The sequence below is a fragment of the Thamnophis elegans genome, chromosome 15, assembly GCF_009769535.1.
Source record: "Thamnophis elegans isolate rThaEle1 chromosome 15, rThaEle1.pri, whole genome shotgun sequence".
NCBI lineage: Eukaryota > Metazoa > Chordata > Lepidosauria > Squamata > Colubridae > Thamnophis > Thamnophis elegans.
The window spans coordinates 47,087,812-47,114,697 of record NC_045555.1 but is presented as its reverse complement, the minus strand read 5'-3'; the positions used below and the strand labels follow the sequence as shown (position 1 = coordinate 47,114,697).

Sequence of the window (26,886 nt, the reverse complement as noted above, 5' to 3'; positions counted from 1 at the left end):
AAGTGTGTTTTATCAGGGCAACCTGGTTTACCAAATATGGGATGGAGCATACTGCTTCGCAGTGACGTGCGGTGAGCTTTATGGCTGGTGAGGCAGCTTTTTAGACTTGTGGACTTCAACTCCCAGAATTCCACAGCCGGCATGCTCAGTTCCGAGTTTAAAAGCGACAGCATTTTTCCCCCTTGCAAAATAAGTTTTCCCATTCTTTTTCTTCCCCTCCCCCTCCTTCCTCCCTCTCTTCCCTCCCTCCCCCCTCTCTCACAAGCACACAGAGAACTTGGATCCCTCTCTCTCTCTCACTCTCAAACAAACACAAACACAGAAGTTGGATTGGAATATATTTTCCAAAGGCTTGAAAGCAGCTCCTCTGCCATACCCCTCCCCCTTCCCCTGCTGCCTTCCGATCAACTTTTTGAATTCCTCCCCCCTCCCCCAACGCACCTTTTCCAGCTGTTTCAGAGACGATTTCAACTCTGCTTCTGCCTGCCCTGCCCTCATGAAAGGCCAGAGCTCTGAGTCAGACTGAGCTAGTTGCTCCCAGAGAGCTCTAAAAAGCCTCTAAAAATGCCCTCTACAGGAGGCGAGAGAACACGCGCCTCCTTTGCATACGAAATTTTTTGCTTGTTAACCCTTGCTTAACTCTTAAAAGGCGAAAAAATTGCTTATGCACAGGAGGCCCCTATTTCTCTGGCCTCCTCCTATAGTTAACACTAAGCACTGTTCCAAGTCACTGTGAATCTGGCAGCAACTACCTTGGCTTTAATTATTTTTTAAAAATTCTTTAAAATTCTTTCCTTTTCCTCATGACTGGTGAGGCCCCGCCTCCCCTGCCTCTAGTGACTGCACGTCCCTGCGGCTTCGGCTTTCAGCCCCAATCCAGGAGCTTTCGCAGGCAGTTGCTTTCACAAAACAAACTATTTTTGTGTATATTCACCAACAAAGAAATACAACAAAGAGACTACTATAGATCTATTCGAGTTATTTAGCTCTCATAAGCTAGCCATACCCTTCTGGGATTCGAACCCGGGTTACTTACATATTAGGTAGATGTATTACCTCTAAGCCATGGCTCTCCTAGCTTGTTGGTAGTTATTGCCATGACCTTCTCCTTATTTGGTCCTTGTCGCTGATCAAGAAGGAAATAACTTATCCTAAGCAATCATATTCGCAGAAAACAAGTATAACTAAAGAGTAAGAATGCAATGTTCCATCACTGGCTCTTTCATTAATAGTCTACATAGAAAGCCATTATGATTCATGGTAGCCTACAAATATATTCTCTTCCTTAGGATCTCAGAACCTGCAAGCCACACTATACAGCACGCGAAGTATAGTTTTCAAGTGGAACAGGTATAACGCTAGTATAAGGTTTTTTAAAGAATATGGGAGAGGGGACTAGATCAGTGGTGGGTTGCAGGCGATACCCCTGGTACGGGTGTAGCGGGGCCTGCCAGGAGCACCGGTAGTGTTCCGGTACGGTGCTCCAGAAGGGCCCACCCGCCCTCACCTGTATTTGAGCTCTTTGGCGCTTCTGCACGCACACGGAGCGTACGGCGCCTGTGTGACGCACCGCCAAGCAGCTAGAGCATCACGGAGGCATCACAATGAGGGAAGGATGCATGCGCGTTCTGCGCGCATGCCTGCGCAAGTTCATGTGGGGACGCCCTCGCCCCGCTGCATTGTACCAGTCGCAACAGAATCCGGAACCCACCACTGGACTAGATGTCACCAAATTTTGATCACAATTTAATGAGCTATCCTTTGGGTAATTCACAAGTCCTTCATAAATAAATAATAAATGCCATTTCAATATCTATCAAAAGAATGTTTATTTTTAAAAAATCACATAGTTACATTGCAGATTTTGTGATTAAATCTATACAAAGGCAGATTTATATTTACATATCTACACGTCGTTCATAAATGATTCACATCCTGTGAAACACTTCCTGATTAATATACAATCTATTAAATTTAATTTTTTTAAAATTTAAAAACAGCATAGGAAATCTTTGGTTTTAGGGATAACGAGATATGCAGTGCCTCTTTTATTTTTATTTTTTAAACAGGACGCTGGCGTTCTTGTCAAGCATGGTACATGGCTTCTAGTGATCGGAAAATAGCCGAGGAGGCATTATATAAATCAAACAAGGTAAAAAAGATATTTCCTTCTAACTATTCTTCAGAAGCATAGGAGAGAATCTGAAAGAAGCAGCATCATCAAAAGAGGCAGAACGATATGCATTCCACTTTCCTCATACGATATAATTTGAATAACGGTGGATTCTTTATTTCTGGCTGTTACAAAACAACTTTATGCACTTCTTCATAATGACAGGAGTGTTCATTATGGCAAAAATTCACTGAAATATTATTAGTATAAATGTGAGGGGACCAGAAAAGCAGTGTTGACATAAGATTCAGCTAAGTGTACAGAAGAAGAAAAAAAATGGTAGAATAAAGGAGACTAAATATTTGGGATTACATATCCTTTAAGGAACAGGTAGATGTTCGTTGTAAACTGATTGTTTTAGTCAATATACAGGTGCAGTCCATAGAAATTATCCTAGCATCCGGCTGCCAGAACAGGGATGCTGTGGAATATTTAAATTTGGACTACTTAACTACTTAACGTAAGGCAGTGGTCCCCAACCCCCGGTCCGCGGACCGGTGCCGGGCCGTGGAGTACCTGGCACCGGGCCGCGCAGCGGCCGGGGGCCATGATCGCTGCAGCGCCGGGGGCCATATTTGCAACTTTGTAGTCCTCATGAACGCGCCCTTTCTCTGCCCCCCCCCGCCGCCCCAGATGTGCGGGGCTGGGGGGGCGAGGGGAGGCCCGATCTCCCCCCCGCCCTCTTGCTCTGCTCGCCCCGGGAGGGAGGGGGCGGCGGCGGCGGCCTCGGCCCGAACTTGGGATGCTGCTGGCGGAGGCTGCCTGGGAGACGAAACTTTGTCCGCGGACTCACCCCGGCCCGCCTGCCCCTTGGAATGACGAGGGGGGTGGCAGGAGCGGGCGGCGGCGCTGCATTTTCCTCCCAAGGAGAAACTAAGGTTGCGGGGGGGAGGGGCGCAGCGCGGCCGTTTCGGGGGAACTTGGGGAGCTTCGCCGTTCCGAGAGGCGCTTCGCGCGCAGCCCCACCCAGGTGGGAGATGTTTTCCTCCACCGAGGCGGGGAGGGGGGGGCTTTACGTAAGACTCGCGGCGCAGCTCTGCCCCCCCTCCTGGAGTGTCACCTGCCTCCCGCCCCTCCCCCCCGCCGCTCCGCCGAAGCGCTTTTTGTGTCAGGCCGGTGGGGCTCTCGGGGACCCTTCGGCCGCAGCCCCGCCTTCTCCCCCTCTTCCCTTCATGGAGCGCGGCGCGGAGGCCCACCCCCTCGGAAGCAGCCGGCCTCCGCCGCGCCAGCCGCCCGCCCGCCCGAAGTAGGACACAGGGCCATCTTTTTCCCCCGCCGAACTGCAGCGAGGAAAAAGGGCTGCCCGAGCGAGCGGATCGCGGGGTCGGTTCCCCTCCCCTTCCCCCGGCAGCCGAGGAGGAGGAGGCGGGGCGGCCTCCGCGGGCTGTCGGCCTTGCGTGAAGGAAGCCCCCCCCCCCTGCGGAACGCGCGCCCAGGATGGCCGCCTTCCCACCCGCCGGTCCGGAAGGCCGAGGGAGGCCTCGTCTGACTGGTCCGCGGCGATAAAAAGGTTGGGGACCACTGACGTAAGGTATTTCTTTAGACCTAAGGGCTCTATTAAAAAAATATATTTGAAACAAAAGGTCACTGTGATTCAGAAAAAAATCCAATTTTGGGAACATCTGCTTGTTCTGAAAACTGTTTCTTGATTTAAAGCTTTAATGTAAAGAATTCTTTCTTCCCCCAGGTAGAAATAAGCTTTGTAACAGTAGAATCCCTGAAATCAATGCAGAAGGAATACAGTTCGTATTCCTATATAATTCTCTATGTACATCTAAAAAGAAGAGTAGGCTGTGGGATGGTAAAAGTCAAAAATTCCAAAACCCCTTTTCTTTTTTTATCAATTAAGATATCAGAAAAGAAAAAGGATTCAGAAAATTTAACTAACTCTATTTCTTCTCATCAGCCTTTGAAATTCATACTTTTCACTCTTTTTTTCAGGATGGGTCTTTCTTAGTAAGGAAAAGTTCCGGACAAGATTCTAAGCAGCCATATACACTGGTTGTATTTTATAACAAAAGAGTATATAATATTCCAATCCGATTTATTGAATCTGAAAGGCATACGCTCTGGGTAGAGAAAAGACTGGTGAGGAGGTGGGTGATTTATTTTGGAATTTTATTCTAAATACATGCATGGGAATTTGGTTTGCACTGCTTAGAAATATGTGGATCTGTATCAGGGGTGGGTTTCTCGCCCCGTTCCAACCGTTCGGTTGGAACGGGGCCGGAGGCGTCCACGTGCACGCGCACGGCGCACGCATGCGTACTAGCGTCTGTGCGATGCTCCAGCTGCTCCTGGAGGATTGCGCAGGCGCTGTATGCGTCCTGCGCATGCGTGGAAGCGCAGAACTCATCAAAAAACCGGTAAGGAGCGCGGGCGGGCGGGTAGGCCAGTCGCCGTTCCTGGAAGTTACTTACTTCCGGGTTCGCCGACCAACCGTTTGCAGGGACCGCCACGAACCGGTTGAAACCCACCCCTGATCTGTATGTTGATCATAACAATGAACAGTAGTTTCTTTACAGGTAGAGAGATTTTAGTTCAAGCGAGTCTAACTAAAAGGTGAATAGAATGCACCATTCTCTTTGAAACTCCCTGTTTTTTATTAAAGATTTCTCACTAGGAGTTTTTAGCGGTAGATATTCCTAAAGGGAGCAGAATTTAATCAGCACCAGACTACCTATATACCAAGGGTGTCAAACTCCATCGCGTCACAAACAACCCTAAAACTGTGTGCTTTTAAACAGTGGGACCTTGTAACAAAATATAATTATCTTTTTTATATTTTGGACAATTGTTTTTTTATCAAGCTCTTACCGCTGCCTTTGCTAATCTGCGGTAATTTCCAAAATGTTATTGGGACCATAGCTTTTCACAACTTCAGAGTGCACTGAAGTTTTAACATAACTGGGACAAAATTTTGGAAGAATGCTTTTAGCCAAAGGGATAAAAACGGTACGGAGTTTGCCTTTTAAGACAACATAAATACATAAATTCACCTGCTGTTCTGTAAAGCAGTTTTTGAATTGCAATTGTACACATTAATGTTGATCGTTAAGTGTTAATTCGAAAGTTGCAATTACTGTTAAGAAACCCTTAGCCTGCTTTTGGAATAAAATATTTACTTCGGATTAATCTGTGTTTACTTGCACTTAAAGTGCCCCCCACTTATATCAGTGGAATTTCAGTAATTGCTAATTTTGGTTCTATTGACTGCAATAACTCCATTCTTACACAAGACATTGAGTAGAGGGCAAGAGTGTAAAAAATCATAAGGGAGAATTAAGTCGTAGGCATATGTGAGCTTTTTGATTAGTACTTATGTGCAGAAAAAGAAAATCCTATAGAACAGTTGAACAAGGAGTTTACTTTCCCTATTATCTTCCACCAGAGTCACCTGAAACAGTTCTATATGGGTTATATTGCCTACATATCCCATTATTTCACAAGAGGGCAGAAAACCCTACATGTCTCATTATTTAAACTTTGGTCTCAATTATGTTAAAGAGATGTACTTAAGTTACTTCAGGATGCTAACATTAAACTACTTAACCATTCCATTTTAACAGTAATGACAAAATAAAGCTATATTTAGCACTAGGATTTTCTCTTTTAAAAAAAATGAGGCCAGCCTTGAGAGAGGTACTACTTGCAATTTTAACTTACTACTCTCCGTTGGGAACAATTCACATACAAAGGGCTAGGGAAGTATTGAAATTAAAGATGTAAATGCTGACTTCTCAAACAGAATTGTTTTGTTTAGAGCTACCGGAGTGGAAAAGAACATTTAAATTTAAATTATGATTGCTGACCCATTCAGCAGGATTTGTGTCGAATAAACTATTTCTGTTTTCCCAATCCAGCACTTTGACAGCGTGGCAGAGATAATAGAGAATCATCAGCGTCTTCTCTCGTTCTCATTGACAGTCAAACAACACAAAGGATTCCACCAGGCTAAAATATATTGCTAGGGTTTTGTAACTGCCACCAAGGAGCATCGTGGAGTATCTTCGAGCCCTTTATTTCCCAAGGATTTGAGCAAACATGAACAACTATTGTTGGAAGAATTTTCTTCACGTTTTCCAGCAAGCACCATGCTGTTACAAAATGCCCAAAGCCTTTTTTATATATAAAAGACGTTACCTCTGAATGCAAAAAAAAATAAAAAAAAATCTGTTGCAGACAAGATAAATGTTTAAAATTATACCTGCTAGTGTTTACTTGTCCTGCTAAACTTTTGTTATTTTTCAAAACTAGGTGTCTGTATTCCATGTAACCAGCTAAAAGGAAGATTTTCATTCCTCTTGACAGCCATCTAAAATAATCAGGATGTTTATTTTAGTGTAATGGACTGGTACGTGCTTTTATTTGTTGAATCTATTGTCCAATTTGATTTAAGTGTACATATATGGAAATAATTATGTATAATTTATCAAGATGCAGTTATGATCTGTAAGAACGTATCATTCTTGCACAGTAAATACTTAACTATATCTCAGCTGTTGCATGCTTCTGCAAAATGTTTCGGGACTATAAAAATACTTTGGCCACATGAATGTATCAACAAGTATTTAGTGTTTCTGGGGGCCGGGGGGGGGGGGGGGCAGAATTATTTTTTTTCCAGTAGATCCATCATGGATGGTTAGTAATTTGCATTCAGCAAGATGTTATTTTTGAAACTTTTTAAGTACAAGAATGGGAATCTGTATTTTATGACTCCTGGGAAATTTAAACTGGACAGTTGAGCTTTAAAACGTCGGCGCATATAATGTCCCTTAATTTTAATAAGGGACTTGCGGCATTCTACCATGTTTTTCTTGTACAATTGCTAAAAAGATTAACTGGTTTAGTATCTCAAACAATACTTAAGTCTTCAATTTATGAATGGAATTGGGAACAGAAATTTCAGTCAATAATTGAGTGTGATGGTTAAGCAAGTTATTACATGACTACATCTGATCTTACGACCCTAGTCTTTAGTACATCAGTCATTAAGAAAATCTGGTTACCCCAATTTATTAGCTTGTCCAGAAGCCACTTGGGAAGGTTGCAGTCACAATCATGTGATTTACAAGATGATGTAACAAACGCAAATCAATTGCCAAGTGCCCAAATCACAGTCACATGACCATGGGAGGTGATGCAAAGTTTGTAACTTCACGGATGCTCATAAGTAACTTTTTCCAAGGCAACTTCAACTGTAATTAAACAACTGTAAGTTGAGGAGTACTTGCATTTTAAAAAAAAAATACTTATTTAATAACAGTAATAGTACTGGGCATACTAAGTGTAAACATTGATAGAATTTTAAATTTTTGTTCCCAAATAAGCAATGTAGAGTTTTACTGTTCACTCATGGGAAATCTACATCCAGTTTCACTAAGTTTTACATTTTACAATTTTTTTTTCTTTCCAAACAATACATTACAAAATGTTGCACTGAGATTCTAATTTAACTGGAACACAGTAAGATGATAAATAAACCCAGATTTCTTTTTGAAGATGGCAAAGATTAGTTTGATATGCTTCAATAATTTAGCGGCAAATTTAGCGGTAAAAGGAAACCAGGCAGCCATAGGACGTAGTGGCTGGACACTATGAAAGCTGACCCCAGCCAGAGGACAGAACTCAAAAGTAGCGCGAGATCAGAAGAGGTGGACAGACCTGGCCCCTAGAATTGCTAAGAGTTGGACATGATTGAATGGATATCATCCTTTCAACAATATCAGACTCTTAACTATTTCTGAGTTTTGTCACAGGTTTGCAGCTACCATCCAAATATATTTAAATTAACCATACATATTTATCTAGCACTCATTTCTGTCACCTTCTTTAAAAAATTAGTAAAGAAATTGTATTGTTTCCTTGTCTCGGTACACATTTTTAGAGATTATTCCAGCTGAATACATCTTAAAAAGGAATACCACTTCATTGCATCAATACTTGGAAGAATCTTATGATTTTACCCAAAATGTTTAGAAAAAATAAAATTTTTTTGTGCCATGTAACAGGATTAAAAATATCAGTATTACAAGAAAACGAGGGGCAAAATCACTCTGATCTTACATATTCAAGCAGTGTGATATGCAGCAGTACTTAAGCCATACATGTGTGCATGTTTACATGCCTGGCAGCAGTCTTAGAAAATTTAATTTTTCAAACAAGTTGAAACTCGATCTAAATACATGGTTGGGCCCTCTGTCTAATGTTTTCTTTTAAAAAATAGAGAATATAAGTGAAATGTCTAGATATGCAGGTGTTTAATTATCTTGAGACAATTGCTCCTATGTAAAATAATAATAAGTTGTTTAGTAAAGTCAGGTCAAGTAACAAAACCACCAAGACTTTCTACCAGCAAGTTAATTCCTTGACATTAATAAACACCTGTGCTTTATTCAAGGTTTAAATTATTCAATACAATTTCAGAGTAATATATCTATATAACAAATGTATTAACAAGAAATATGCGCAGGGGGAAATTTAAGAGGTAATCCTGAATTGTAATTCATTTCAAAAGACATCACTTTTAATATCAAATTATTCACTTTCTTAAGAGAGGTTAATATATATTTCTATAAACGTAACAGGTTAACAGCACCTGTTTGGACCCGACTTAAATCTCAAGTTGCTAGAAAATTTTAAGAAATATATTCCCTTATCCATCATTTGACGTGAGAAAGAAGGAACCATCTACATTATTGTTCAGTGTATTCTTCTCACTTGAAAGCTGTGTATAGCTAATACAAAGCTGAAACCTTTTCGTTTGACAAGTCTGCACTACAGCAAAGGTATTTTTCTATTATTCCTTAGTGAGAGAAAGTTTATGTTTCCAGGTAAAAGTACCTAAACAGACCAGGATTATGCAATGGCCATCCCGCTCCCCCCAAAAAGGTTTGCCATCTATAGGCCTTCCGAAAGCTGGTAGATTGTGTAGAAGGGTCAGGAGAAACCCAAGATGATTTCTGAAATCATCTATGTATACTTTCAGTACAAAGGGGAAAAAACTGACAAAATCTTCAATCAACCTGAGACAAATATTTTGTCTAAATAAGAAACTATGGTCCTAGCAAGAGATCTTCAATGAAATTCAAATACTCTTCAACAGAAGTTTATGAAACATCAATGTTTCAAATCCCGACTGATCGTGTTGTGTTAAAAGGGACTCTGCCCAAAATGTTAACAGTGAAAAATCACATTCTGCTTTCCACCACGACTGTGATCACGGTGAAAAACCGTCTTTTACACGCGTTTGGTTGCAAAATTATGAAATCAAGATTCTTAATAAAAATTTAATACCAATGTTGTAGGGATGACAAATTTGTTCACTTGGAATTCAGCAGTACTGTATACAAAGAGGGAATACATTTTCTTTTTCAACAGTTATCTTCATCAGGCATAAACACAGTTTATTGATTTGTATGAAAAAATACTTCACTAAGAAAAGTAGAGAAACTGCACAGAAAAAGTACAAGTGTCATGTGCATAGCAATATAGCTTAAAGCATTCACATATGGCTTTGTTTTAAAAGAAACTGTTAGGAGACCTGGCCCTGTACGGACCTATTGGTTATACAGTTGGCAGAAAAGTAAACTGCTTCACATCTTTTAGGCACTTGCTAACAACAGTGATCAATCCCTGGAAAAAGAAAAATCTTTTAAAAGATCAAGGAAAAAAAATACGGCAATAGCTGTGGATAGCCGAAACCCCTTTTAGTAGTGCATGCACAAGAGCTGGAAAATACAATTCCTGTGCAAGGTTTTGTAGCAAATAACCAAAGTACAAAAATATGTACACTTTCATGTTTAAATATATACAAGAGAGAAAAGCCCTGAAATTCATTCTCCAATTACAAATATATGCCATGATAGTAGTAGTAACAAACACAAATTAAACTGCAATAGCAACTATTTAATTAAAATGTACACAGATTTTAGGTGCTAACATGAAACTTGATTTTAAAAAAAACACATAATTTTAATGCGTTCCTGGATGCTATCAGCCAAAATAATTTGCAGTCAGAGGAACATGATTTTGTATTTTTAATAAGTTATTCTAACGAATTCCAGTCTCGAGTGGCTTCCATGAGATGCCGTTGTCCGTGCCCTACCCAATTATCCTGATTGTCAAATATCCTCCCACAAAACCAGCAACTAAATTTAGTTTTCAGCGTATTATCAGAGGTAGTTTTCACAATCTGATAATTGTTTTTGCTAGTCTTCTTCAGTGTCAATTTTAAAACAAATCTTTCTTTTACAGGGCTTACAGGTTTTAGCATTTTGTGTTTCCTTCGAGTCAGTTCATTGGTGATTAAGTACACGCGGTTGCTATAACATGCTGGCTCCAGAAGGCATCTATGTTCTCTTCGATAGAGAGACCTTTAGAACGTGTCCTTTAAACTTTGCAATAGTTTTCATAACGTTTACAACTTCAGGAACATCAGCATCAGGGTGGTTGAGGACGACGACAGGCTGGTTTCTCCGGGGCATTTGACAAGTTGCTTAGAATGAAAAGGAAGTAAATTTAAAATCCTGATAGTATCTTTCGATGCTCTTGGTCTATGAGGGGTTTGAAACAAGGATTCAAATTCATTCACGTCAACTTGATTTTTTTCTTTGCACTTTCGATGCAATGTTTCTTTCTAGGAGGTCCCTGAAAGTCATCATTAGCTTTCCGTTTCAAATTCTTATTCTTCTGTGAAACCGTGCACTAGAAACTTTAGCATCGTTTTGCTTTGAATGACGCTTAACCTTTGACATGTGTGTTGACATATTCTCTGTTGCTCTTCGATTTTCGAAACTGCTACCCTTGTTAGCAGCTTCCTTTTGAGCTAAATCAGGCGGGATCTTTTGTGACCACATCTCTCCACCTCTAGAGGAATGTACAAGTTCTACAGAGGAGCAAGAATCTTTGATCTCTCATTTGCTGAACAAGCATTTGCTGGCATCAATCTACCTGATAAGGATAAGGCATTGCTAGAGGAGTGAGCTGTATTTTTCTGATTTAGTGCTGGGCTATTGCAACACTTCATATTGTTCAACTGCAGAGATGATAAAATGCTGCTAACTGGTTGGCATTTATCTGCAGCGGAAAAGTCTTAATTTTCAAAAAAAGCTTTTGTTGCATTGCTCCGTGTTTCTTTGGTTCAGAACTGTGACTGTAAGTGGACCTTGAAAAATATTTGGTTTTGTACAAGAGATTTGTTCGATGACATACACTTAAGGAAAACTGCTTGTCTGCCGTTGGGCAAAAGTGCATACACAGGTTGTTCCTGCCCAACCTCTGGCTGTTTTACTGACTTTGCACAAGCAGCCTTACCGCCTTGAAATCCAGCAAGTATTTTCATGGAAGAAAGTCTGCTCTCTGGATTTGTAACGCTGTGCTGATCTTTTGTGGAATGGCAATGGGCGAATCATCACTGCAAGTTAATACTAGAATTTCTAGGCTTCTAGAATCATTGATTGCAGGTCCTTGTCTGAGGAGACTGCCTTCATAGATGCAATCTTCTCTAAAACCTGAGAATTTTTTCAGTGACATTGTGACTGTTCCAAGGGACCCCCTGCCAAATGTCAAAATCATCCCAGGCCCTTTATTTAAAAGCAAAGACGCAGCTCGAGTTGCCTGAGCATCTGATGGACCCACTTTTGGAGAAGGCCTTCCTGAAATAACTTGTAATCCTTGCTTGTGAGCTAGCTGCAAAGGTACAAAAAACCTTGGTGGAGTCGACTGTAGTACTGTTTTCTTCTGTTCAGGAAAAAATGGACAAATTTTACTAGGGCCGTGGATATTGTAGCGCACCTTGTCTTTTGCCAACTGTTGCGTTATGATTGAATCTGTCTCAGTCATAAGCAGTGCACCAACGCAGGTTTTCCCGACACTGAATCTATTGCTTCCGTTCTAAAAGGCAAAGGAATATGTCCTCCGTTCAGGTATACACTTTCATTTGTTGCAGTGTTGTTCACATTCAGTTCTCTCTTAAATTTATCAGGAGAATCAGTTAAATTGCAACAAGATGATGAATCAGTGTGTGTAAATGTCCTACAATTTGTATATTTGTTTGAAAAAGATCTGTCATAATTAGTTTTAACATAGTTATTCGACTGAGCGATGGTTGGTCTTTTTAAGACATCTTGTAACGACTGGTTTATTTCGGGTGACAAATAGGTAGACGCCTGCTTGCTACTTTGAAGGGAAAAAACCGACGTTATTTTGGGCATAAGTGATGAACTTACACAATTAGAATCATTTTCTTGCTTGGGTTTTTCAGCTACATGTTCCAACATGATTTACCTTAGTATTCAAATACAATTGTCCCTCATGATTTCTTAACCAACACTGCTTGTCAATACTGTGAGTGGGTGGGCTGTCTGAGAATACTTGAGCATCATTGCCATTTACAAAGCCATAAAGAGGCCGCAGTGATTTTTGTCCAAATTTAATTCTGTTACGATTGTGAAAAACAAGGCATAGATTCGTTCGTAGACTTGCTCTGCAGAGGATGAATTTTGTTGGGAGCGAATTCTTTCGATTTTTCCAAAACGTCTGTTTTAGAATAATTATGGAAAGGCAACGGTGCCTGATTGGAAAAATCTGGCGGTGAACAATAGGGATTATGGTGTGTTTATTGTTGTTGTTTACTTCCCCATTCACTATTCTGAATTCTGGAGGAAAAGGTTTTTCATGGGGTCGTAATGAAGCATGTGAACCAGGAGGGGACGAAACCTGGGAATCTGGGTCCTGAGGTACACAATTTTTCCACGAAACTGGACTTCTAGTCCTGACCACCAAATCACAAGGAATTGAAGATGCTTCGGATTTCACCGGCAAGTGGGTCGCACACTTTCCTACCACTACAATAGGCGGTGCAATGTTCTGCGATGCACTGCAGCATAGCGCATTCTTACCTTCTTGTTTTATTTTTCCTGAAAACTGGTTGCATGAAGATGATGTTGACAAGTGGACAGAATTATTCCTAGGCATTTGGTTATTAGTTTCGTGTGAGCTCTAGCAACCGAAGGTAAATTACAGTTGTCAGCTGCCTCTTCCTGGCATTCAACTGCACCATCTTTAATCCCGTCAAACTTATTTCCTCCTGGCAAATTCTGTTTTTCTGTAGGTAGCAATTTTATTACTATATGCTGTTTCCCATCCACCGTTTTGAATCCCAAAAATTTAGCGCTGTAGTTTGCGGGGACAGCTATTTTATTATTTTTAACCATCAACACTGTAGGACCATGAACTGCTTTTTCATCAATCCCCTTGTGGAACCTAGTCCACTTTCTGCTCTGTTGTACTGAATTGCTGGTGATGATTTTGCTCCACTATAAACAAGCTTTTCGTTTAAAAGAATGTCATGCAGTTCTTTTACAGACTGACCCACTTCTTCAGGTTTAGGCAGGCTTCTTTCAAGACTTTGAAAACGTATTCATCCTCTTCTTCAGCCCCACAGCCATCGGCGGCAATCTTTTGCGTCTCCACAATTCTTTACTTGACGCCCCAGTTTTGTACCTTTTCAAGATGAGTTTTAATCCTGTTGAATTCTTGACCCTTTTTTCGTTATCATCTGTATTCGTTTTATCTTTTGCATAGAGATGGTCTTTGTGTAAGGTAATAATGTGTTTTAAGAGATAGTTTTTCCGCGATGCCATGTAGTTGCAATACTGACAACTGAAAGGAAACGTGCCAGTGTGTGAAACGGCATGCTTTTGAAACTCTTCTTCTGAAAAACTTACATGATGGCATTTCTCGCAATTAAACTGCATTTCATTATGCCTGTGTATATGTTGAACAAAGGTGCCTACATCCTGGGTTGAAAATCTACATCTTTCACAGTGAAAATTACCATTCACACAATGTTGAGATGTGAAATGTTTTGTTAAGTCCAAGAGAGTATAGCGGTGATCATCATTACAGATTTCACATTTTACTAAGGTGCTACGATGCGTTCGGCGATGTTGGTTGAACGAATGAAAGTCATTAGCTGAAAAATTGCACATTTCACAGGGGTACGATGGCAATTCTCCCTGGTGTAACAACTGAAAATGTTTCTGTAGATCATTTGGGCTATATCTGATGTTGTTTTGGCATTTTGTACAACTGAAATTCAGTATTTTTGCTGTTTTCAAGCCTTCCTCATAATGTAATCCTGATTTGCTATGTGGTATAAATCTCAGAATAATTTACACTGTTCCCATTCACACCCATTTGAATGAAAGATGCTTTTTCTTTACACTGAAATAATTTCATATATTTGTCAATTTCATGTTTAAAAAATATTTCATTTGGTATGTTTACCCTGGGCAATTCTATTTTCACCTTTTTTAGGCCATAGGCGACAATATCTGAAATTGTAGGTTCAAACGTAGACTTTTCAATAGTAATATCAGATGTAGAAATGCACAGTCTCTCTGACTCATTATCTTGTAATAAGTTGGTCTTCTGAATGCAAAAAATTGTTCTTGCTCAGATGGCATTTTTTGTAATACTATTGCAATCTTCCGTCTTTTAAAAGACTCTGAGCTGAATTATCCCCAGAGTTCCACAATTTTCTTAACTTGGCATATCTGAAATAAAAATATCAAGTTAATTTGTAAAACTTCAAGAGGAAAGCAAATGCCCAGAATCCCACTATAGACATATAGATATAGTACTGGCAGTACAGTATGTTACAGGTGCTAAAAGAATATGGCTATAAACTTGTTTCTTAAAAAAAAAAAAAACAGACTTGTGTTGTTATTAATATGCTCTGAATTCTCTGGCTTCATCCTTTATGGCTCTTTATGTTTCAGGGTACCAAAAATAATTTTTAACTACTGGTCACCATCCTACACTCACTGAGTCATTCACTGATTCTTTTTTAGATAATTGTTCTTCATGCTTATCATTGTATATATTCTATTGATACAGTTACATCAAAAAATCAATGTCCAGCCACTACTATCATTCTTTACAAACAAGTTCAATATCTTTTTCATCTAATGTCCCTGATCTTTTTCCTTTAACTTAATTTTAATTTTTTTAAAAACTAAAACAATCAAATAACTGATTAACCAGAGAATCACAATGCCACTTTATTTCATGATGTAATGTAACAAATACACTATATGGTTTTTAAATATTCTGTAAGGAACATTTCCCTTGTTCTAAGATACAGAAAAGTAATCCTTATTTTGTTCCCCTTACTGTTCTGGCTTCCTTCCTCTAACTTTCATTCACTGACTTCACTACCTTTACCATTTTTTTTTTGCTTCTTAAAACCATTATTTAATAGTTAATAATAGGACAATTAGCACAGACACTTCTCAGGGCTGTGTGCTGTCTCCATTGCTCTTCTGTCTATACCAATGACTGCATCTCTAAGGATCCTTCTGTTCAAGTACTAAAGTTTGCAGATGATACAACTGTCATCGGTCTCATTAAGAGATGGTCAGGAGTCGGCATATAGGCAGGTGGTTGAACAACTGGCCCTACGCAGCCAGAATAATCTGAAGTCAAACACGCTTAAAACTTTAGAGATGATAATGGGTTTTAGGATGAACCCTCCTATTCCACCACCTCTTACTATATTTGATAGTACAGTATCGACAGTAGAGTCCTTCGAGTTTTGGAGTTCTATAATCTCCAAGGATTTGAGATCGACACCTAATATTAGAACCATCATTAAAAAAGCAACAAAGAATTTTCTTCCTATATCAACTCAGAAAGTTCAGACTGCTGAAGGAGGAATCTATATTTGTACTTCTATAACTGTCTGGTTTTGTACAGCAACTAAATAGAACAGGTAAAGACTTCAACAGATAGTTAGCACTGCAGAAAAAAACAACTGAAACCAGCTTGCCTTCCATAGAAGACCTGTAGATCATGTGGGTCAGGAGGAGGGCTGAGAAAATAGCTGCAGACCCCTCACATCCTGGACAAATAAACTATTTTATTCCTATTCCTGTTCTATTCCTCTCTTGCCATTTATTTTGCCCAGTGTTGCTTTTCATCAATGCCACATTCAAGAACTCCTCTCAAAACTTGTATTGTGGAAATCTTAGAACAGAAGTGTACAAATATTATCTTTAGTTATTTTAATAACTTCCTCTATCACATTCAAAAACACAACTTAGTAGCAACTATTGGAGTCTCTAAGGGTCTCATGTACCCTCAGAGTCTCAGATCTTCTTTAGTTTTAGTCTGTAAACAATTTGTGGCAGAATGATTAAATATCTTTTTTTTTAATGTAATGTAAATAACAGTTAATAATGCCAGTAGGTCTAGTAAATTAATAAAACAAATTATGAACTAAAAATGCTACAGCTTTATTGTTTAGCATTGTCACCTACTATGAGCAGGCACATAAATTATGATTTATAAGCCAGAATTCATATATAAAAATTAAAACATAACACTTAAAGCCAGGTGTGTTCAATCTGTGGCCCACGAGCCACATGTGGCCCTGAACAGTTAGTAATGCAGCCCCACACGATTTTAAATTTTTAACATTATGATGTGACATTAACTATATGTTTTACATGTGGCCAAGACTCTTAACTCAATGTGGCCCAGTCAAGCCAAAACGTTGGACACCCAACGTTTTAAGCTAAATCTTTCAAATCCCATTTTAATTTTTAAAGTGTAACCAAGTTATAAAACTTACTTTTTAAGAAAAACTATGATGCCATTTCCAATAGCTTGCTCAAGAGGTGAATTTGAAAATCAAGATTCAAAAGACGTTGCATTCAATGTACACAACATCCTAAAATAAAGAAAATATTATTTTTAAAACACAAAAGTACCAAAATTAGAATTTGAGTCATTAATATTTCAGATTTTCTCCTCAATTGGAACAAATTCTGATGTCATTTTACTATAAAAGTTGTCGTTCTCCATAGTTTAAAAACAAAAGATACAAGAATGCTGAAAATAGTTGCGCTAACTAGCCTTTTTAGTGCTGAATGTAATAGTTACATTAATTAGCCTTTTAGTCTGTAATATTGCTTCCTTAAAAAGTCAAAACTTTTAGTGAAATTAACATTTAATTTAAAATCAGAATATCTTAAATGGTGCGTTTAGATTAGATAGTGTGCACAACAAAATGTGTCAGAATGAACAACAAAAAATATTATCTGAGCCAACGAATTAACTGCAAAGACTGGATCACCCTGCAAGAATCAAAACTTTTGAACAATTTTCGAAATTAGAACAATCTTGGCATCCTTATACAAAGTAGAATCTAAATGCTAATAGAAAGAAAATATTTGATTTTGCAAGAAAAACCCAAGGCTTCAATGTTATATGCATATAATTGATGAAAAAGAAGTGCTCAAGTGGATAATGGCAACAATGTTATTATTAGTGTGAAATGCCCTGTATCTTGAAACTGTTCAAAATTCAGCAAGGAGAAAATGTTTACAATTTTGAAACATAGCAAAATATTATTTGTGCCATCTATATCTCCCTATGAGTTTACTTATAATAATGCTATTTTGGATGTTTTTATTATTATTTTAAACAAAAGCCTATGTATTAGATTAAGCCTATAACACTAGCTTGAAATGACAGAGTTACGGTGTAATACAAGTAATCTATGAAACTTACATCTTATAAATTATCAAGACAGAACATCCAGAACCTGTTATTTAATAAAATGGCCCAATGGCACCAGAAATAATAATCACTCTATTTTGCTATAAAAGCATTAAATCAACCATAAGCATAACTTCAGTTGGTCTATTTATTCAATGGTGTCTTTCAAGATGCACTGGTATACATCATTCTGCCCTGTAATGATGTAGCCATTAAATTCATCCTGCTTGCTTTTAGAATGATGCTAGTAGCCATTACATATTTCTGAGCAACAAATAATTATGGTGTTTGGGTAAAAAAAACTAATTCAAACAAAACAAGACAGTAATACAGGCTTTTCAAGATTTTTTTGACTTGTTCTTTTTAACAAACAATTAAGGGCAATGCTGAAAAGCTCCAATATAAATTGAAGATCCTTCTACCCAGAAAACACATGCTATTTATTTATTACATTTATACTACTCTGTAAACCCAGTGGTTTTACAGGAACATACATATAAATCACTGAAACAAAAGTCTGTCTATTCACTCTCAAGCCATCTACCATTGTAAGTTTACACGGTGAAGACAAAAAAAGGTAACTCAGGAAGGCTTGAATAATGTATTTCAAATTTGATTTCCTAGATCAATTAAAACTTCTAGTGAAAATTCCTCACTGTTCATCAAATAGCTTTTGCTTCTTTCATCCCTAACAATCCTCAACGATCAGGAATCCAGGTACATTCATCCACCAGCGCAGTTGATTTTTTAAAAACATTTTCCTTCCCATCAGAACAGCATGATTCCTTTTGACAGAGGGTCAACAATAATCTCCACCATAATGCAAAACTCACCAGGTGGCAAAGTTTTCAGGGATTTTTGTTTTGTCTCTTCAATTTTCCTGTGCTTTTGTCACCTGCACATCCCCCCTTTCTCCATCTCTTTGCTCCTTTCTCTCACTTGCTCTGATTACTGGACAAAAGCAGATGCCTTGCTATAAAGTCTTTGCTCATTTTTCTCTCTCCACACCTTTCTTTGTTCCTTAGGTGAGCGAGAATAAGACAACATCATTCTGCAATGAAGTACAATCCTACACCAGGAGATACACTTCTAATTAGACACCAGTTAAGACTGCCTCTACATCTTGTTCCTTTCGCCAGCCTGAAAGATGGAGGAGAGAAAATGATGGGTGTATATGTATTTAATAGAAAAGTTTACTTTTTACTTGCATTATCTGTTTCTGAATGGCTAACTTGCAAGGACAGTGGTCAAGTTAGTTCCCTTAGTCCTTCTAAAACACGGTCCAGCCCCATTTAGAACGGAGTGCATGGTGTGTTGTATTTTAAAATCTACCTTTTCTTTCCCTGTATTTTATTTTTTATTTATTTATTTCTGTACTGTAAGCCGTATTTCAAATCTATCTTTTCTTTCCCTGTATTTTATTTATTTATCTATTTATTTCTGTACTGTAAGCCGCCCGGGATTGGGCTGCATATAAATGTTATTAAACTTGCAAACTTCTAAAATTGGGGGGGAAAGGGGGGGGGATTTTAAGATTAAAACAAAATTATGCATCCATGCACTTTGAAGGGCCATATTGTACACAGTCAACCGCTTCACCTGCTTGGGGAGAGAGAGGTTCCTTCTCAACCAGTGCATGGATGTGCCTTGCAATTTAAGTTGTGTTTTTATCTCCCACTCAGAATGTGTTAAAGTCAACCATGTAGCAGGTAAAGGACCCACCTTTCAGGGATAAGTGGGGGTGAGCACAAGGACACCCCCACCCCAAGGAAAAACCCTACCACCCGACCCACCTTTCAGGGGTGACCACAAGGACCCACCCCCACCCCAAGGGATGCAGGAAGACCCTACCCCAAGTTGCTACGAAGACGTAGGGGTGATACCCATGTGAATAAGGGGTTTTTTTCCCATGCCACACGTCAAGAGGCATGGGCTGGATGCCCACCTGTGTCTGCTCCTGTAAAACCCACTGTAGGTTTACAGGGCAGTATAAATGTAATAAATCAATAGCATGTGCCCACCTTCCCTCTCTCTCTCTGGGGGATAAGTGGGGTGAGCACAAGGACACCCCCCCAAGGAAATACCCCACTACCCCAAGTTTACAGGGCACTATAAATGTAATAAATCAATAGCATGTGCCCACCTTTTTCTCTCTCTCTCTTTGGGGGGATAAGTGGGGTGAGCACAAGGACATCCCCCCCCCAAGGAAAAACCCTACCACCCCAAGTTGCTACAAAGATGTAGGGGTGATACCCATGTGAATAAGGGGTTTTTCTCCATGCCACACGCCAAGGGGCATGGGCTGGATGCCCACCTGTGTCTGCTCCTGTAAAACCCACTGTAGGTTTACAGGGCAGTATAAATGTAATAAATAAATTATTAATAATTCATAAATAATAAATAGCATGTGCCCACCTTCCTCTCTCTCTCTCTGTCTGGGGGGGTCAACCTGGGGGAGGGGTGTTCGCCCTCCAAGCGAGGCCTCCACACCAAAGTTCACACCGGTTGTTGTTGTTGTGGATGAGGAGGAGGAGGAGGGCCGGCCTTCCGCGCGGCCATGGCTGTCACAACGGGGCCCTTTCCTCAAACTCCCGCCGCCCTAAAGCCCCGCTTCCCCTCATGGGGGGCCCCAGAAACGGGCCTTTCCCAATGGCGGAGCGTTGAGGCGGGGGGGGACTATTTGATGCCTCAGCCCTCAGCGTAGAAGGCGGGTACCGGCGCCGCCCGCCTTGAGAAGGACCCCCCTAATCTCTCTCTTTCTCTGGTGGGGTGGGTGCCCCCGCGCCGCGCCCCCCCCCGCGCCCGCCAACCGCCCCTCCGCTCGGTTTACCTCGCCCCGTCTCCGTACTCCGACGAAGTCACTGATTGGCGGCCATGACACTTTCCATCCGGGTAACTGCGGGATTGTTGCCGAGCTCAGCAATGGAGGGAGGGGCGGCGGAGGGATCTGCGCCGCGCGTGGATGGGACGGAGGGCCCGGCGCTATAGTCTGCGGCCTGCCGTCCGTTCGCCTTTCCTTCCCGTCTCTCTCTATTATTCCCTCCTTCTACTGTCTTCCCCGCGTCGGGAAAGCGGCCCGCGGAGAGCTTTTTCCCCCAGGGAAGCCAAGGAAGGCGGTTGGCGCTCATCATTCGCCTTCCTCACCGAGTCCCTCCTCCTCCTCCCATCCGCTGGTGTCGGTTTGCGTGAGGGGGAAAAAAAGCGCTCCGGGGAAAAGGCCGGAGCGCAACGCACGATGTCACTCATAAAAGCACGAAAAGTTACCCTGAGAAGCCTTTTAGATTTTTTTTTATTTATTTAGATTTTATTTATTATTTGTTTACCTTCTCTCGGGGGGAGAGAACGGCCTGAGGCGACTCTTTATGTGCCCCCCTGAGGAGGCCGCCACGCAAAGGCCCCTTCCAAAGAGGAAGCGAACAAGGCCGCCCTTGTCTTTTCCCCACACACCCCACCTCCGTCAAGGAGCAACGCCATCTTCCTTTTCCCTCATGAAAACCGCGGCCATTGTGTCTGAAAGCTGCCTTTTTTTTCCCCCTCCCTCAGCGCCGGCCGTGCGCGGGCTTTCCCTGAGGAGAAAGTGGCCCCGTTGGGGCTCTTCTAAAGCCCCGCGTTTTCCTCATCGGCAAATTTATCTGCAAGCTTTTGTCCGCGGCCTTTTTTCTCCCTCTCCCCTTCACCTGCAAGGCAAAAAGAAGGGAAGAAAAATGTCCGGGGGGCCTCCTCCCGCCGCCTCAGCGCCGGCCGTGCGCCACGCTGCGCGGGCTTTTCCCTGAGGAGAAAGTAAGGCCCCGATGGGGTCTTCGTAGGCCGCGTCTCTTCCTTATCGGGAGACGGGTTCAAATTTATCGGCAAGCTTTGTCCGCAGCCTTTTTTTTTTCCCTTCACCTGCAAAAGAAGGGAAGAAAATGGCCGGGGGGCCTCCTCCCGCCGCTGCGCGGGCTTTTCCTGAGGAGAAAGTAGGCCCCGTTGGGCTCTTCCAAAGCCCCGCGTTTTCCTCATCGGCAAATTTGTCTGCAAGCTTTTGTCCGCAGCCTTTTTTTTTTCTCCCCTTCACCTGCAAGGCAAAAAGAAGGGAAGAAAATGGCCGGGGGGCCCTTAGCGCCGGCCGTGCGCCACGCTGCGCGGGCTTTTCCCTGAGGAGAAAGTAAGGCCCCGTTGGGGCTCTTCGTAGGCCGCGTCTTTCCTCATCGGGAGACGGGTTCAAATTTATCTGCAAGCCTTTTGTCCGCAGCCTTTTTTCTTCTTCACCTGCAAGGCATTAAAATAAGGGAAGAAAATGGCCGGGGGGGGCCTCCCGGTTTTTTTTTTTTTTTTGAGCCTTCGTCTTTAGATTTTGGGGGGAGAGGAAGGAGGGTTGAAACAAATGGCGAAAGGCATCGCAAGGTGGAAGCGCCATTTGTTTTCGAATCCGAATAGGGAGGAGAGAAGTTAATTGGGGATCAACGTTGTGCAAAAAAGGATGTTGAAAGTCCACAGACTTTTTGTAGCCCAGCTTAATATTGGAAGACGAAAAGTCCATGAAGCTGGGGAGGATAGGAGGGAGGAAGCCATGAGGGGGGAAGTCTTTGGAGGGTAACATGTGGCAGCTTTAATAGAGAGAGAAAAAAGCAAAGTCAGAATTCCAGGCAAAATGGTGGAATCGTTCTAAGCATTGTTTTCCCAACCTTTTGTCAGTTTTAAAAGATGTCTGAACTTCAGTTCTTCAGCCACCTTAAAAAGGTTTGGGAAATGCTCTTCTAAGTTCATTGCAAGAACAGATTTTCCAGTGTGGGAAGTTTATCACCCAGGCCTCTCCCAGAAAAAAATGAAATATCCTAGGAAATATTGAAAAGGCAGAAGATTTCTCTGGATGCGAAAAGAAAGAAACACGCTTTAAAAGGCAGAATAGCTGCCTGTAGCTTTCCTGCCCATCCACACTTGGTCAATAGGCCATTGAGGAGGCCAGGCTAGCCCACTTTACGTAATAAAGACTTCTCCACTGCAGCTGCAGTGGCAGCTTTATAATAGAGAAAAAGCAAAGTCAGAATTTCCAGACAAAATGGTGGAATCGTCTTCTAAGCTCATTGTTTTTCCCAACCTTTTGTCAGTTTTAAAGATGTCTGAACTTCAGTTCTTCAGCCATCTTTAAAAGGTTTGGGAAATGCTCTTCTAAGTTCATTGCAAGAACAGATTTTCCAGTGTGGGAAGTTATCATCCAGTTATCTCTCCCAGAAAAAAATGAAATATCCTAGGAAATATTGAAAAGGCAGAATATTTCTCTGGATGTGAGAAGAAAGAAGCATGTTTTAAAAGACAGAATAGTTGCCTGTAGCTTTCCTGCCCATCCACATTTTGTTAATGGTCCATTGAGGAGGCCAGGCTAGCCCACTTTACATAATAAAGACTTCTCCACTGCAGCTGCAGGGGGAAGGGATATGGGAACGTTGCTCAACTCTCCACATGGCATCTGAGAACTCATCTATACCTGGATTCAAAACACAGCCTAGAGAGTAGGCCCCTGCAGGGCCCCATGGGGTCTGACAACCAATCACAATACATTTCTTACACAGGAACAGGAACAGAGAGGTGGGACTAAACAGGGTATTAAAAAGCCTAGCAAGCCCCTCCCTGGCCCTTCTCTTCTTCTCCACCAACATTGAAGCATGTGATCACCTTTTCTGTTCAGGGCTCAAGCCACGTGGCCCCGTCCACAATAAACCATCTTTCCAAGCAGCCTCCATGTCTCCAGTGTCTTTTTCCCCACTTGGAGCCGAACCCAGAAGGACATTTCTTTCAACACCAGTTAATTAGGGCTGACATCAACATTCATCTGTTCCACTTTCTTTTTCATCCTGGTTCTGTTCTTAATTTTTTAAGCCATATCTCATCTTAATACTCAAGGAGGAAGACTATTGGACACTCATTTGAAAGTTCAATTATCTACAGTCATGTTCACCAAATTCTTTTCAGGAACCGTATTTTAAAAAATTTATAATATGCATTATAAAAATCTGTGTAATCCCTTCATGATATATATAAATGTAATGCTAACAGTACATGATTTTTACAGGAATTGTGTTAGATTTAATGACGCCAATTAATGATCTATCAATATGCTTTTTTTTATCTAGATTGGCATCAGATACAAATTTTATGCAAGTTTTTATTTCACTATCTGAACAGATTAAAGAAAGTTTTGATCCTTTGTGTGTGTTTTCAAGATATATAAAAGCACCATGTATGAAGCAACTCTGGATTTAACCCAATAAAACGTCTTTCACGAACACCCCTATCATTAGGAAAAGCTGGGTATACAAATCAGGTAACACATCTCAGAGAATAAGGAGTTAGAAATTCATACAGCTGTAAAGTAAAGGTTCAGAGCATGAACCCAAATTAAATATCCCTGACTATGCCTTCTACATGAAGGCATAGAGGAGACCATTATTTTTTCTGTGTAATTGGTTGTCCTGTTAAAATTTCCTGTAACTGAAACCCACTGTTTCATGGCCAAACTCAGAAGCCCTAGAGAACAGAGTTGATTTTCTGGGTGACATCCTTTCAATTACTTTAAAAGTGCTTTTATATCTACCTATCCTCTCTCCTTTTTCAAGGCTAAGCTATCTCATTCCTCCACCTCTTCATAGGAATTATTCTCTACTCTCCTATTATCCTTTTTACTCTTCTCCGAACCTGTTCCGATTATCTGGTGGTGTCCAGAATTGGATATAATCCTTGAGACGGGATCTGGCCAGGCAAGCATATTCAATATAAACTTCTACTGATACAACTTGAAATCTTATTTGCCTTTGCAGACACCTCACCTGAGTTTTGTATCTTCTGCAAGTTTAACAAGAATTGCCCTCACACATTTGTCCAAATCATTTTAGTAAAAGTATTGAAGAGCAAAGGCCCCCCAGGACAGAACCTTGAAACAGTCTATTCAATAACTCATCCTGGTCAATGAGGAATAATTATTGAGCGCTCTTTCAATACAATTTTTGAGCCAGCTATGTAGCCACTTAATTATCACCAACCATTTCGTGGCTTATTAATCAAAATGTCAAGGAGGATATCAAACATTTTGCTGAAGTCAAGTTGTATTTCCAACATTCCCTTGATCTATGAAGGGACATTAATAATGTTTTTTTAATTACGTTATCTGGCAATATTTGTTTTTGACAAACCTGATTTCTAGTAATAACAGTGTTTTCAATGTGCTTCCATACTGATCTGTTATGCTCTGCTCCAGAATCTTATCAGATTCAATGTGAGACTGATCCATTTGTCCTTAGATTCTTCTTTCTTCCTTTTTTTTAAAAATAGAGGTATTTGTTATCCACCAATGACAAGATATTTCACAAGCGCTGTAGAATTTCTTACGAATAAAACAAGAGTATAGCCAGGCAATCAATTCCTTCAGAATCCAGCAATGCTATTCATTTCATCTAAAAAAAAATTTAAGTATACTTTAAGTAAACATTCCCTGATCAAGTTTATATCAAGCTCATGTCAATTCTGTTTGCATTCATTCTCACCATTTTCTGAGGGAAAACATTATTTTTGGGGAAAAACAGCAGTAAGCTACCTTGCTTTTTGTTTTTACTGTTGGCATTTTGTTTTCTTCATTAAAGGAAATGGAGATCAATTCCTTTCAAATTTTAACTAATACATACTTAGGCTTTTCCTGCCAAACACTGATTTTTTAAAAAAATATTTTTGTTTTACAGAAGTTCACTGTTACTTCAGATTCTGGGATGCTATGTTTTATAAACTTTTATTTGAGGGGGTTCTTAATTTACCTCTTCATACTCATACATATATGTTATTAATATTCTACTGTTAACATTTCCTGATATTTCATTCTCTTTTTAGTATGTTAAAGATTGCACTTAAAGACTTTTGATACTCTTCCTTTGCTTCTCATTTGTTTATAATTTAATTTATAATCTATAGTCCTACGGGTTGGAAATTTAAATTTACAAATTTATTAAATTGCCAATTGCCAATATTTTATAATATTAGATTTATATAAAACATTGATTGTGATAACAATAAACTTGAATTTGAACCTAATCTTTAATGTTTTCAGATCTTTCCTCTGCAAATCTTCATCTATCTTCCATTTTGTTTCCTTATGGGAATGTAAGTTGGTATTCCATTTTTAGAAATTCCCATCTGTAGCTCCCTTTTCAATTTTCTTGCCATTCTACTACACATTATCCCTTAGGAATTTAATAAAATCCATTTTTATAAAATCTCAGATACGCATTTAATTCTCAACTTTACCTTCAGTTAAGAGGTCTGGCATTGGGTGGTCATTTTCACTCAATATATTCTTTCTTAACTAATTTTTCCTTATAGATTAGTATCAAATCAAGGATAGCTGATTCTCTTGGCCTTCCTACCATTTTCTGACAGAGACATTTTAGAAATTTCCTAGAGGAACCATGCTTAGCAGATACCAAGGACATTAAATCACTGAAACTTAATAACTTATTTGAAAGATTGTTGCTTTTGAAAACTATAATTCTCAAGTTCCCCCTAGCATTAGAGATAGCAACGGAAGTATTATTTCTGTCCATGCCTCCACGTATTTTATCCTGGATGAATGTTTTTCACTCTTTTTCTATAAACAAATTATATATCTCTGTTGCAGTATTCTAGTCATTGGAATCAACCATTGGTAACTGCTCAATAGTAGTAACTGTGAGAGGGATCTTGGAGTCCTAGTGGAGAACCATTTAAATGGGAGCCAGCCGTGTGCAGCAGCTGCCAAAAAAGCCAACACAGTTCTAGGCTGCATAAACAGAGGGATAGAATCAAGATCGCGTGAAGTTAATACCACTTTATAATGCCTTGGCAAGGCCACACTTGGAATACTGCATTCAGTTTTGGTCACCACGATGTAGAAAAGATGCGGAGACTCTGGAAAGAGTGCAGAGAAGAGCAACAAAGAGGATTAGGGGCTGGAGACTAAAACATATGAAGAACGGTTGCAGGAACTGGGTAGGTCTAGTTAATGAAAAGAGGACCAGGGGAGACATGATAGCAGTTCCAATATCTCAGGGGTTGCCCCAAAGAAGAGGGAGCCAAACTATTCTCCAAGGCACCAGAATGCAGGACAAGAAGCAATGTGGGGAAACTAATCAAGGAGAGAAGCAACT

General features: G+C 40.3%; 1 protein-coding gene and 1 long non-coding RNA gene across 2 annotated transcripts; one reads left to right on the top strand and one right to left on the bottom strand.

The window, feature by feature from the left end:
- Positions 1–1,216: 1,216 nt before the first annotated feature.
- LOC116518824 lies at positions 1,217–6,765 on the top strand. The gene is made up of 4 exons (XR_004256585.1): positions 1,217–1,350; positions 2,070–2,152; positions 4,115–4,269; positions 6,037–6,765. It is a non-coding gene; the product is annotated as an uncharacterized LOC116518824 (long non-coding RNA).
- Positions 6,766–9,445: 2,680 nt separating this feature from the next.
- LOC116518492 (zinc finger protein 518A-like) lies at positions 9,446–21,425 on the bottom strand. Its single transcript, XM_032231930.1, is given in 23 exon segments — positions 9,446–10,527; positions 10,529–10,652; positions 10,655–10,807; positions 10,810–10,878; positions 10,881–11,084; positions 11,087–11,257; positions 11,260–11,339; positions 11,341–11,560; positions 11,563–11,631; positions 11,634–11,695; positions 11,697–12,045; positions 12,048–12,454; positions 12,456–12,617; positions 12,619–12,790; positions 12,793–13,171; positions 13,174–13,412; positions 13,415–13,573; positions 13,576–13,638; positions 13,641–14,332; positions 14,334–14,625; positions 14,628–14,733; positions 16,812–18,880; positions 20,571–21,425. Coding segments are annotated over 21 exon segments (4,389 nt in total). The 5' UTR covers positions 14,644–14,733; positions 16,812–18,880; positions 20,571–21,425; the 3' UTR covers positions 9,446–10,220.
- Positions 21,426–26,886: the final 5,461 nt, after the last annotated feature.